Source organism: Apteryx mantelli, chromosome 15 (assembly GCF_036417845.1).
Source record: "Apteryx mantelli isolate bAptMan1 chromosome 15, bAptMan1.hap1, whole genome shotgun sequence".
Taxonomy (NCBI): Eukaryota; Metazoa; Chordata; class Aves; order Apterygiformes; family Apterygidae; genus Apteryx; species Apteryx mantelli.
In genome coordinates, this window is record NC_089992.1 from 19,327,222 (window position 1) to 19,341,951 (window position 14,730).

Below are 14,730 nucleotides of genomic sequence, written 5' to 3' on the forward strand. Positions count from 1 at the left end.
GTAATTTAAGACAAAGGAAGAAGAGTGCTGTTCTTGGAAGGAATTTAAGAATCAGTATAAAATATAATAGGATGCTAATCTGAGCACTTGAAGAGTCTTCTGCCTGTCAGTATCTTCTCCCTTTCATGTTTTAGATACAATTGCATTTATCAGACATCTTGGAAAAAAATGTTAAATTCATAATCCTTACATGGCAAAAATGTGGAAATACCTTTTAATACCTAGCTGTCCAAGGAAGTGGAGTTAACTGATAATATTTCACAGCTGACAATATGATATTTTCTGTAAAACCACAATTAGTCCTAAATCCTAAACTACAGAGGTGGCCAAAATGAATAAATTACCTACTAAAAGAATTTGACAGAGACAAGTACACAGAATATAAGAAAACGAGACTGAGATACCCCAGTCCTATCTGGGATGATCTTCAGACAGTTTCTGTTCTATCCATAATCTGATGTCTGGAAGGCACAAGCAACAACAGAATAGAGAAAAACAGAATGACAGGATGTTTATTAAAACAGAAAAATATATCTGAATGTGACAGGAATATTTGTGAAAACTCATGTTAAATTACATAACTACCATTACCAAGAAGAATATAGAGATAAGATATCTAGGAAAGTCAAAAATGTGTACAGCACACAGAGCGAGATTTGTAATTTCTTCATGTCAATATTATAAAGCTATAAAGCACCCAGGGTACCAGTACCTGCCAGATTCCTCTAAGGCGTATACACTTATACTCAACAGCATCAAGTGTCAGAAATACAAATTTAACAACACAAATTAATAGTACTAAACCACCAAGTTTATAAAGACAGATAATTCCTTAAAATACAATTTATGGACTAAAATCCTCAAAGTCTTTAAAAAGAGATACCTGTGCTATCTTATTCATCTGAAAAAATGGATTAGTCTTATTTTCCCAATGTATACAAACTTCAAAAAAAAGTATTCATCCCTGAATAGACACGCATAATTGCTAAGTTTGCTTTAAATGTTCTATTTTACTGAAAAGCTTACAAAGCATGCAAAGTTACATGTGTTTTGTGGCTCAAATTTTCTGAAAGTAAGAACACAGAAACTTTATCTTAAAAAATATGTGCTAATAACTTCTAGTGGTACACTATTGATCACTAAATGCTACGGGGTACTTTTCCATCAAAAACGTAGTGCTGAAAACCTGATTTAAATTTCAATGAAGAAGAAGAAAGAAAAAGCCTTCCAATCAGCACCAGTGTGCTTTGGATCAGACCCACACTATTGCAGGAAATGGAAATGCCCCACATGTTTGAAAAGCTAACCTATGAGGTCAATCGTTTATGAAACACATCATTCATTCATTCATCCGCACTGCAAGAATAATTCTGTTAAATTCTCTGCCCCTCTAGCTGAACATTTCTGAGCCATTCTATAACTTCAAAAGCATTTTATAGAATTTTAAAGTTTCTCTTGCTTCCTTTCCTATTTTTCTAGTCCATTCACATCACTAGAACATTTTAAAGCTTTGCCTGTGTTACCTCTGTCACAGGAGAAGACAGAAAAAATATGCTGCAGGGAAGACGACTGAAAAACAGTAGGGTTGTGGGAAGGAGACAAAAGTAAAGAAGATCATTCACAGTTGAGTGCCACTTAAAAATGTAAGCTGCACAGAACACAGCTTCTGTAAGACATGACAAATCAAGGTGAGCAACACAACCGAGCAGCACTCTCCAAGGAAGGCAGAGATTGTCCTCTCACTGCCATGCATGCAGAGAACTTCTGGACATTCACTTCTGACGTATCTTTGAGGACCTGCATTCACAAATCTGTGTGCAAAATGGAGGGGTTTACCCCTCCATAGCAATATTTCAAGGGCCTTTTCTATCCCCATGTATTCATCTTGGCTGCACACAACATACTCCTCTCCTGAGATGAGATCAGTGTTAATTATTATCCTGAATCAAGTACAAAGGCTCTCTCTCTTTTATCAGAAAAGTCATGAAAATATAGACTTTAATACTAATAGTACTTATCAAATAAAGATAGATCAATGCACTGATCTTAGCACACAGAGGTGGAAACATAATCAGGCAACCATAAGACTCATGTACACAATGATCTAAAAAACCAAACCATTTTAAACAGTGAACTTCCCCATATACCAACATTGGACACGGTTAAAAGAGTTCAGAAATACAAAATCATAAGCTTATCAAGTGTAGGATATGTGACTCAATATAGGAAATTTACCACAGTTTACACATTTTTCTCGCAGCTCATATACACTGTAGTTAAGAAAAAAAGTGTCTATAGAAAATCTTCCATTTTGAAGAAATGCAAAATACAAAATGTAATTGTTCAGAAATTTACAGCAAGTCATCTGAACCCATGATAACAGGTGCCTTTAATTAACTGAAATGATTTGGGATCACAGGAGTCTGCTTTTGAATCCTTAACTTGCTACTACTGGTGTTCTGGGTGCACACAGACACCCTAGTCACATGCTAAACAAAACAAACTGTACAAAAGCCAAATGATATCTGAAAGTTTGCACCAACATATATGCCAAACAAATGCCATGTTAAAAGCTTGGATAGATATTTTGCAGTATACTGTAAGGATTTTTTTTGGTTGGGTTTTTGTTTTGTTTTTCTTTTTTACAGATACCAGTGAAGCAATTCCAAAGGGATGAGACAAAAGTCAAATGGATTTCTGGGTCAGAAATCCCTTTAGTTGTGCATGATTAGTTCAGTTAAACCAGATACAGGCATTTTAGACATTTATTCCTTCTTTCAAACAAGGGTTACAGATTACATATTTTCTTAAAATAGACTCAGAAGGAATTACTGTTAAATAGCACGTCTCAAAAACAAGGACTGCTTTCCATCAGAAAGGAGTTCATTATCTATTGTGGTTAGATTCTTCAATCCAACTTTGTGGTCATGCATTTTGATTATTTTATTCCTAGGCAAATAAGTGCTATTTTAACTTGTTACAAGAGATTGGGAAGCCACAGACTAGAAAATGAAGACTTTGATGAGGATAGGCTAGCATGCCACAGAAGAGACCAACACAGTTCAAGTTCATGTAACAATGTGATTTTGACATTAGAGCGATAATGAATCTCTGCCAAGTACAGTACTTTACCACAAAACCCATTATTAGTAAATGACTTCACCTTAAAACCCAAGGAGAATTGAACTAAACTTGAGCCACTATTTCAGGCCATATTTCTTTTGGATTCAAACACATTTTAAATAAACATTAGAAATAATTTTATAACAGAATGGAAAGAGGACAATCTATAAAAATAAAACACAAAAAATGACACTAACAGAAAAAATTATGAAATGTTCCATCCATAGCTATGCTGAAACACATCTGCTATGTAAGACAGTATCCAGAAGAACAGAGCTTATTCCTCACTCACGACCAGCTCATACTCGACTCCCACTCAGTCACTTCTTTCCAGAGGAAAGTCAAACCCAGCAACCTCTATACAGTGATAAAGACACCTGACTCAAACTAGAAATGGCTGCATGTAATTTAAGTATTAATTTTCATTATATGAGATTTGTGAAAAATAACAACTGAATATAACTGTATGGGCACTGCTCTAGAACACGTGGGCCAAATCCAGTAATCGTCCCACAGCCCTGATGGCATCCAGCCCAGCCCTGGAACTTTACACTACAATTTTTCATTTTAACTCAGGGAGCACAGCAGAATATAAATTATTAACAACAGGCTGATGCAGGATACAAATTCTCTGCTCAAACAATGAGACACCTGTCCTTCCCTGGTCCACTTTCCCCTTCCCTAAACTTGTCAGGAAATTTTTCCTGATATTCAAACTAAATTCTCTGTTTTGTAATTTTCTCTCACATTCCTTACTGAATTCTTCTCCATCCTTGGCTGTGGCAGCTTTCCAACATTTGCAGTCAATTATGTCACCCTAATAGCAATTTCTTAGCCAAAAGGAAGTTAGAAGAATCATGTTCTTGGCAAGACAATATGAAACGAAGATTTTATTTCCTGATAAAATATTTCCAGAATCTACTCTTTCTAAAAGCTTTTTTTTTTTAATCCTCTAGTTATTCTCTATCTCCTAATTAATGATGTTTCTAGATGTGAAAGTCATATTCTAGATACAGCTGTATCAGAAGACCCTTTATCCCTTTGGTTAATTGATGGTTAATTGCCTGACTGCACATGAAGTCCAAAATTCCACTGAGCTTCTCTATTCTTGAATATCACATCACCAGGTTGCTTGATTCAATATTAATGGTCGCATTCACACATTTCAAATGCCTCTCTTCTATTACACATCTGTTTTTCGTTTCTCATTTTCAGTGTTCAATTTTGTTTCATCATTGCCCATAATTTATCTGGACTATATTACAGTACTTCAGTATCATTGCTAAGCATTCAGTATGAATTTTTATAAAGGCTAATGAGAATGAAAAATATAATCATTAACAACTACCCATATCAACCTGCCACATCCTTTTACCCACTTATTCCACTTTTTTCATGGTCCTTTATTTAAGCACAAGTATATGGCCACGAAAATTGTGGCCAACTTCATTTTGTCAATATAACTTTGAAGAAAGAAAATTTAAGAAATGGAAATTAATCCCTCTGTTCATGTAAAGTTAAGTTTTCAATAATAAAATCCACAAATATGACATTATATAATTCTACACTACAGCATCCTGCTCAGCCAGGACACTTTGACCAAATATTTTATATTAATTGTAGAAAAAGATTAACAAAAAAGTAAGTTAAAAAAACCTCAATCTAGTTTACAGGAATGCTGTTGTCTCAGATCTGAACAGGATGCACATCTACTCAGCACTCCACAGAGATTCCCTCTCTCATGGAAAACTTGATTTATACTATAGCCAGTAATGAGGAAAAAAGAATTCAGAAGTCTGAAAAAGCAAGTGACCTAACCTGCTGTTCCACCTTGCTATCTCCTGTCTATTCCTCTTTTGCCTGTAATCTCTGAGCAAGTGCTCTGTGTTCACGTCCTTGGATTTCCTTCCACATGGCTCTCTATGGTAACCTTGCTTTTCTTTCCCAAGCACATGCTCTAGATTCTCACAGTTTGTCCAACAGACTCATAACAGCTATTCTGCGTTTCCACAGCAAGACTCACGCAGAGCCTGGGAGACCCCAGCAGTATTCCCAGCAGGGCAGACCAATGCCTGTAGACAGTGGAGCTGCACTGAAACAACATGAGTTGTATCAGGTTCTTCAACCTGGTAACTTGGTACAAGCATGAGACCAGAAGGAAACCTGAATTCATACCTTTGGACCTGCCACCATTCCACCTCTGAATCCTCTTCCTTCCCTGCTTAGGGCTCCCCAAATTACAAACATCATATGTCAAAGTTGCAGCTTACTAGCAAGCACAAACTGCTGCTGTAGATAAGTTTAGGAACTTATCCTTTGCTTCCCTTGCACAGTACTTCAGCAATGACCTTTCACTCAAACACAGAAACCACATGGTAATGGTACGATTTCCTCCTTTTCTTCCAAGAAAAAATGGGTACACTGCATTGACTACAACAGATTCAGAATATGAATGTTTCAAGATCCTACTTTTATTTATTCTTCTTTAAAAACATCAATAGCTTTTGACCATAGAGAAACAATATCTAAGAAGCAATTTTCAAGGCATAAAATAAAAGAGAAGGTTGAAGACCTAAATCAGCTTTCACTACTTTGATTTGAATGTTATACTGTATTTAATTGTGTGGAAATGCATACTTCTGTGCAAAACATCTTTTGTGGCATGTGAGATGCAAACATCTGTCAATTATGAAACATCTAGAATTCAACAGAAACCTGCTAAGTAAGGCAAAGCACATTCACCATATCCGTACTATTACTTAATTTTAATGCCTAACATAATTCTGATCTCATCTCTGTCTTGAACTTGATCTCTTTTCTTCAGTTTGTAGGACATTCAAGGTTTTCAGATCAGAAGGGCTCTCTGAACTAGCATATTTAAACTATCACAATAATATGAGTATTTCCAAGTTATATTAGGCTTCAGCACAGTTTACAGTTGAAAAATAAGCCAGATAAAAAGATACTATATCTATCAGACACTTCAGCTAATGTAGAAAAGATCTACTGTTTGCTTTACTGAACCTTTTTCTATCAGTGCCCTTATAATTGCACTGAACTAGTTAAATAGGAACAGCACTCCTGTAGCAGACAACGAGGGCAAACAACAACAGTTTTTAAGCAACGTCTTCCCTAAGTGATTAAGTGAACTAGATTCTTCTCTTATGTGAGAATGCGCAAGAATATCTTTTACTGCAGTTCCTAGGTTTACAGGAATGCCAGTAATCACATTTCATTTTTTTGCAATAGTTTGGATAGTATGTTGAAATATTCTGAATACATAACCAAGTGTGAAAACTCAGAAATTAGATACATTTGAAAGCTACTTCCTGTTTAATTGTTCAGGTTTTGCTGCCTTAAATATAACTCTAATGACACGTGGAAAGATTACAACAGTCTTCCTTCCCTTCTTCCCTTTCTCAAATCACTTGGCTTAACAAGACAATGCCAATTGTATCAAGAATATGAGACAGCTACCTAGAAGCTCCCAGTTAATACTAAGAAAGAATGCCATCCACATTCAAAATCTGTCTTAGCTTATACCAGGACACTACATGACATCTAGCTTTCAGCCCTAGCTGCTTTCCAAGAAGTGGAATAACAACAATGATATTCAACCTACCGCTAGAACAGGCTTTGAAATCCTTGACTGAAGATAGTCTGCAAAACAAACGAAGGGCTTGGAATTTTGTCTCTTTAGTGGCATTGCAATAGTCAGGTTTTTAACAAAAAGCAAGGGTGCAAGATATTTTCCTTTTTCAAAGCACTTGCTTCAGTTCAGCCCTGCCTTTGCTTGTAAACAGAGATAAATGAAACAATTATGATAATCTGAAATTTGTTTTTACATTTACGGAAAGATGTGCAAATCAGTTTCAAAACAAGACTCTGCTTCGTAGTTAGTTAGCCTGTTTAAACTGCTTGAAGGATTCCACGTGTTGGAAACCAGAACTTAATAACAAGATTTTTCTCTGTTCCCTTCATCTTTGTCTCCAACTTCCAGCTCTCAAAAAGAGAAGGTTCTCAAAAGGGAAATCCCTAGAGATTCAGTGACAATTGCTGATCTCCTTTATAAGCACTTCACTCTCAAAAATAAATAAAACAAACTTGCAGGTGAATGAGGCAGCATAATTCCAAATCCATGTTGTCACCAAATTCTTTTGAAGCAGATGCAACTTTGGATGCTTTAGTTAGTTCTGACACCAAAGAAGAATTCCTCATCTATAATTCAAAGGCTAATTTGCAAACTTTCTTAATACAGTACCTAAATAGCAAATGCCATAATCACATCTGAAAAACACCGTTTTTTCCTTTTCCTTCTCAAGGGCTCTATTACTTTGAACTTTGGGTACATTACACTGAAAAACCAATTCATTATATCACTATTCTTTGGAATGATTGCAATGAGAATTGCATATTCACATTTTTAATAGCTTAAGTTTCTTGGCAATTCTTCTTTGCTTTTGCTATTAATTTGAAAATTAACTGTTTAATTGGAAAAATTAACTGTTGTCTGTTTAACCTTACTTCATTCCCATTTGCAAAAAGAGAAATGCAAACCATGATGAAATCATGAAAAAAATTTAAATGAATCCTTTATTTAACAGTGTGATACTCTCTTTTTAAGTAACTGAGAACTAAAGTTAGAGACGACTGATTGGCTGGCAAATGCAAAATCTCCATGTCAGGACATCTCTAACTGGAACACACAGAACCTACGCACTGTATGAAACATGTACAGAATCAAACAGACAGAATGAGGCCATGAAAGATTGGTGGTGGATGGTCAAATTTAATAGAAATGTGAATTGAATTGAATTGCATTAGAAGACTAAAGCATATCTACAGGAAAGTATCTTGAAACAGAGAGGAAAAATTAAGAGTAAAATAAAAAAAATCTATTTTTTAAGCTTCAAAATACATGAAAATGAGACACACTGTGGCTGACAATTTGTAAAACACCTTCCTCCTGCATTAGGAGAATTCCCTATCCTTAATATCAATGGGTTAAAAGGAAAATGTAATGTAATATTTTTTCAAAGAATACAGAAGATTTTTTACTCTCGTTGTGTTCTATGCCCCATTTTGTCATTTACTTATCCCATGCAATTTTCTCCAGGGGAAACGGCAGCTAGAGGGAAAAAAAAGTGTTCTAATTAAACAAACACTAAGTATTCTTAGTTACAAACACTAGATACAAAAACTAAAGTTCCTGCATTCTTAAGGCTGGTCAATAATCATACTCTTTTGGAAAAACTGCACTGTTCCAGTGAGGTATGCTTTTTGAAATTAGCTATTTAAAGCAGACAGAATTCAATTCCATATGTATATTAGGGGTACTTAATTGCTGTAGATACTATATGATCCCAAATTTTTACACTAATATCTTTTTTCCATTTTATCCAACAGCTTCTATACATCTAAACTAAAATGCATGCCGGCAGTAATAAAGACAGTACTGGGTTTATCCCAACTACCAAATTCCCTGGTAAATTCTATACAAATCTAATTGACTAAAATGCTTCTAAGTGCATATTATAAAAAAATCAAACATACAAACTAAGCTGATCTTTAAGAAAACACCCTTTCTCCTTTCTTGTCTGTTAATACTAGGTGAGTAACTGGAAAACACTGTAACTCTACAGAGCTTAATCAAAGTAACTGCAATCAGTCATATTCTTGTAGAATCCATCCAGGTATGAATTAGGTATGAAAAGAACCAGGTATTAGGTATGAAAAGAACTTGAAGCTCTTAGAAATAGAGACTTATGCAAGGACTTTATGCTCATTCCAGCAACACTGTAAACTTAATCAGGATGAATAGTGAAGCAATTTCAATTTCAAAAAAACTCAATATCTAAATAATCCTTGCTTTTGAGAGTACTATTTATATTACATAGGAGTAATAAAAGCTTGAATAGTCAAAGAAAGGGCAACTGTTCCAATCAGCACAATATAAATTATTGCAATTTTTAGTCAAAGCTTTGGTAACTGTTCAAAGATCAAAGTAGCGTATTGTTTTTTCAGAATGGTTTCCTGAGACTACCAAGTATAACTCAATATTCTGCTTTATGCTTAAAAATACAGTGCATCCAAATATTTAATATTTAGCTTTAATACCAGAAATATGATTTTTCTTTCTGTATGCTTAGGATTAACAGCAATTTAAAAGTAGAAAATATGAAGAGTTACTTGGTGATCTGCCCCAACAAAAGATCTCCATGAATATTTGCTATATTTGAACTACAAAGCAAGAAAGGATTGAAATAAATGTACAAGAATGAGAATCTAGCATTAAAACTGTGCTAAAACACAGAAAACAAGATTTTGGGGCACAAACTACTATCTTCTAGAATGTTATTAGAAGATGTGACGTTATTATTTCACTCCATGCTTCAGTGACAATATCTGAACAACAGTCATCTTTCTGCTAAGTCTTACGAAAAGAAGTTACATGTTCAGTGAGAAGCAGAAACTTCATTTCCTTGATGCTAAATGCTACAAACTCTGTGCTTGTCTCAGAAACTAGAAAACTAAGATTTATGAAAATCAGACTCTTCTGGATCCAAATTCACCTCAAGTTAGTGTAGGAACTGTACAAGGAGACTCAGTCAAACTGCTAAATATTGTTATGGAATGGTTAGACAATTATATTCTACTACGCAAAAACAAACAAACAAACAAACAAACAACTGGTTGAAAAGGCAGTTTGCCAGTGCTATAAATGTCTTCATTCACTTGTACTGTATAGTTTTCCTACTGAGAGCAAAAACTAGAAGATTTTATTTTACCCCAAACTTACCCACCACCAGTGCCTCCATTTTTGCTGAAATGTGTGCGAGGCTCACTTGATGCCAGCTTAAGCAGTTCATTCCATTCCCGTTCCCACTCTTCCTCTGTATATACCAAGCCTGACTAAGGGAGAGAATGAAATACCTTTAAGATTATGCTAGTATAAAATATAACTAGAATTCTGCAGTGGTATTTACAGCAAACTAATGTATTTTGAGTTTCATACATGATATGGTTTAATATATTGGACTGTTAGTGGTTCTATGTTTCTATTCAGGTGAAAAGAATATCAGCTGATTAAAACAGACCTAAGACACTAACTATACACTGGATTACGTTTCCAGTTATGGGTCTGCTCCTGCAAACACACCACTTCACTTTTTGAGGTCCACTTACTCATACCCATGTGAATTCCTTGCAAAGATGGTTAGCTTGCTTTACTGCCCATTTCTGGAACTTGGCTTTCCTCTGCAAAATAGGGAACTACTATGAATGCCCTCCTTGGCAGACAGGTGATGCTTTCTCCCTCTTTCACTGGGGAGAGGAGGGAAAGACGTTCAAGAGCAGAACAGGTAAATGAACGCTTCTGTGCCCCTGTGTTTTCAGGTAGCCTGAAGAACGCTGAGCCAATGACAGCTCCGTTTCTCTGCACTGACTGCTGCCAACCACAAGCAGATTACGAATATGCCACAAACATTTGACCATGTTCGCTTCATTGAGGCTGATCAGCATTCACGTTGGAGTATTTAAAAACCAGTTATCTGATTTCTCATGGTGTCTAAAAATTGGTGGAAGTATAAATTCCCACATCAAGAGAATGCAGGAACGAACAGAGAAACAGCACACTGGGGTTGTGGATAGCTCATATTTCCACTGAATCTACTAATTCTCCAACAGCTCTCCGTTAACATTCATATAAAGGAAACACACACATGACAACTTGGTTTAAATGAAAGGGCATTTTTGCCTATAATTTTGAATGTGACAAAAAAATATCGCTTAACCAAACAGCAGTTTCGTTTTGCTCTTGAAAGGTTTTTTAGTCTCCTGAAAAACAAATGTCTCCAGGATTACAGTTAAAAGAGAAATACTGAAGAAACTGCTTGTACATCTCACTGCAGGCAGGAAAACCGACCCACACAAGTAAGCAAACAAAATGAAGCCATCCAGGGAAGTGATTCCTGGGAAGATGTTTATAGGGAGATAAAAAGTTTGCACTGAGGATAAATATCTGATGGAAGAATACTTCTTTGGAAATTATTACATCAAAATATACATCCTGTAGCTTCTAAGCCTTTCCTGGAAAAACAGCTCTAACCTCTATTAAATCTCAGCAATCTGACTCCAGTACAAAATGAAAACTGACAAAAATCCTTATCTTTGGGATGATGATTAGCCCTGAAACTGGCTTTTCTAACCACTGTTTAGGCACATATATCCTCAGAAAAAAATACATGATGGAGTCCAGCTTTAAATCATTAGTTAAAACAAATCTACAGATGATTTTAGTTAAAAAAAAAAAAATCCACTCAATATTTGGTCGTAGCTCTAAGAAAACTAACTTGACATTCTGGGGAGCTCTTTCTTAAATGAAATTCTTTTCTTTTGTGTATTCCATCCACTCATTTTAAAATGCTCATGAGAGCTAAATTATAAAGAATGGTTGAGATCATCAAGTCTACACTTAATTTTGGAGGTCAAAATTTTCTACTGGTTCCAAACCCATCTTAGAACTTCATAGATATGAAACTGTATATTTCTGTCCACAAAGCCAAAAACACATTTGCATTTTGATGCTCAAATTCTAAATACAAATATCTCTTTTCACATGCAAAATTGAAACACAGGGAATTTGGTAGCAATTAACACTTTCACACCAAACTTCAGAAGAATGCTTTTGACCCTACATGATGTTAACAAGATTGTCTTTAGGCTATACAGACCTCCTTATTCTGCTGGGTCTGTTGCCACCTCCATCTTCTTTTCAGTGCTTCCCTTTCAGCTCCAGTTCTCATCATAGTGTAGAGTGCTTTACGCAAGACAAGGTCCCGGTCATGAAATCCCCACATCCCTAAAATAGCAGAAGAAGGCACTCAGTTTTAAAGAAGCTACAGTGAAATAGAAACAGTAAGTATTAATACAATTAATATTGTTTTAAAGCAAAAGCAGCATAGCTTATTCATTATTTAAGATTCTCCTTAGTAGCAAAAAAATTCACTCATTTTTAAGGTTTCCTAATGAAACACTGAATGTTAGATAAGCTAATGAACAACAATACAGAATTCTAACAAATTTTAAAGATTGATTATGGACTGACTAAGGATTTCAGTTGTTTCAGTATTTGTTTCTGTGCAACTTCAACTTTGCTGTAAGTAATGGAATATTCAATGCACAAGTTTTGATTTTAGCTGGAGTTACCAACAGAGCTTGCGGACACCAGAATGCTAATGACAACTACAGGCAGTTTTGTGTATCTCAAATGATGATACAGACACCCATAAGACTCTGCTCTTACACAGCATGATGATAAATTTTCTTTGGCTTCTATATCCTAGTAAAGAGATGAGCATTCATGATGACTGGAAGTCCAAAAATACAAGCAGCCACAGGCTTTCAAGATCCTTTGAAGATAATAAAATGTCTTCATGTACTTGAAAATGGTACCCTATGATAAAAGAGAGCAGAGCTCTCACCAAGACATGTGCCTATAGGCAGCCATGTTTCAATTATTATATTGTCAGCTGCTGGCATTTAATATGTTTATTTCAAACTTTTCAAGTCAAAATACTTCAAGCATTTGCTGTAAATAACATACAATTCCTTGAAGGTGAAAATGGAGTGGGCATAGATAAAAGGGCCCTTGGAAACAAAATCTATTTTTCTTGTTACTTCTTCCAAAAAATAAAACAGTCTCTTCCAATGATTAAAAATCCCAATGTTTTTAAAAAATCACCTTTGGGAATTCTATTGGTGCAAGATTTTAGCAACAGTAACAAAAAAAGGAATTTCCTCAAAATAATTATGACATGCAAGACATTACAGATTTTCAGCTTCAGAGATTTTTATTTATTTGATAGCATTTGAAGAAAGCTTTCAAAGGTCTTGTATTAATGATTAATGAACCGGAATTTATTTTTAATTCACCCCAAACTCTGTCTCCCATATAATTAACCTCTCCAAGGAGTCAACAGAGATAATAAACACATATTGTACTCTTGAAGATAGTAAGACAACTGTTTAATAAAAGACAGAGGAGAACAAATGTAATTTCTCATCCACAATATAGACAATCCTGCAGAAGCACCTAGGGTTTCACCTGTACCAGGACTGTTAGATTGGGCTCAGTATGGAAAATGTGAGTCACTGGCATCCATGATGAAAGCTTTATGATACTGTTCGAGTCATACTTCTGATATCAACCTGATAAAACTTGCAGCTTCATCCCTCAAACATGCCTACAGCAAACACTTCTGTAAGTGAAAGCTGAAGAAGAATATGCTGCTCTAGAACCAGGCTTTTAATGAAAGTCTTTGTACCCCATGTGTTTGAGCTCTTTACGGCGATAGTGAAGAGTAAATATTTTTGGTAAAAGATTTCTTGTGCAGATTTTCCCTTACCTAAAGAGGCAGCATGCAAGAGGCAGTTTCCATCACCTGTTGTAGCCAAGGGAAGAAGACGTTTGCAACTTGTACACACTGTGGACCACCAATTCAGTCGTCCTAAAAAGAAAGCACCCATTAAAAGGGCTGAGTGGATGCTAAAACAGGATGAACACAGAGTATAGGCATATATATAGTGATGATGAATAATGTTGAAGGTTAACTGTAAAAATCGTTTCTGCCAAATAAGCTTAAATTTAATGCCAGAGTTAGAAACTGAAAAGGATTAGAAATAAGAGGCAGATAAACCATAACTATTCTCTAAATTTGTTTCGGATAAGATGAGAGCACCTTTAATTAATTTGCATCTTCCATTCTCAAATACTTCACTCAGGAATAGATTTTCAAGCAGTTCATTGTCTAAATACCCTTATGGGTCTGGGTATCAGTTTCCAAATATAATGGCCATCGGCCTGCTATACACAGATCAAAGATTACATCATTGCAGTAAAGTCTCAGAAGACAGAAGTATTGTGTGTGTGTGTGTGTGTGTTAATCAGGAAACATTAATGTTAGGTAAGTTTATCAGAGTACTATTGTTTCAGTCAGGTGGATTGTTTCTAGCACTGATTCTCTTCCCACTTACCATAGTGTAAATCATGATTAGGTTTACTGAAATCAACAGCTACACCACCAGAGAAGAACTAAACATGAGACCACACGGCCAGCCCAAGGTCTAGGATAGCATGTAGCTTCTCCCTTTGAAAACATCACTTAAAAGATCCACTTATCCATCCTTACTCTATGAAGTATATTTTACAGATTATACAACAGAGATGGATTATGAAACAAACTGACAAGAATACAAATATTCAGAGTTATCTGGATGAAGCAAATGAAGCCATGAAGAGTATTAATGTCAAAGACAAAACTGGAAGTACATCATCCTTGGCTCATGGATTGCTGTGTGGTAGCTTAGTGGAATGTTAAGTCTTGGTTCAATGATTATTTGAAAATTTTTAATACAAAGAAAGAGAATGCGTCTAATTATATAACACCTTTGGGGATAAGGAAAAGCAGATGATTAACAATGATTAATACAGCTGGTGTATTTCCCAAGACTTTTTGAAAGGCTTTAAGTAATGTGCAATTGATACAGTGAATAATGCAATAGGCAGACTGTGGTGACTCAAACAATTTCTTTGTGTTTGTATTCTTT

At 35.4% G+C, this 14,730-nt stretch overlaps 1 protein-coding gene across 2 annotated transcripts in view; it reads right to left on the reverse strand.

Moving 5' to 3' along the window:
- The window catches only part of OTUD7A (OTU deubiquitinase 7A), a 161,705-nt gene that overhangs the window by 16,815 nt on the left and 130,160 nt on the right, over window positions 1–14,730 (reverse strand). The window contains exons 8-10 of one of the 2 annotated variants that reach the window (XM_067305330.1): window positions 13,530–13,631; window positions 11,856–11,983; window positions 9,923–10,035 (exon numbers count right to left, since the gene is read on the reverse strand). In XM_067305330.1, the coding sequence (XP_067161431.1) occupies window positions 9,923–10,035; window positions 11,856–11,983; window positions 13,530–13,631 (343 nt within the window). The remainder of the gene's footprint in view (window positions 1–9,922; window positions 10,036–11,855; window positions 11,984–13,529; window positions 13,632–14,730) is intronic. The other variant, XM_067305331.1, reaches the window with a different exon arrangement.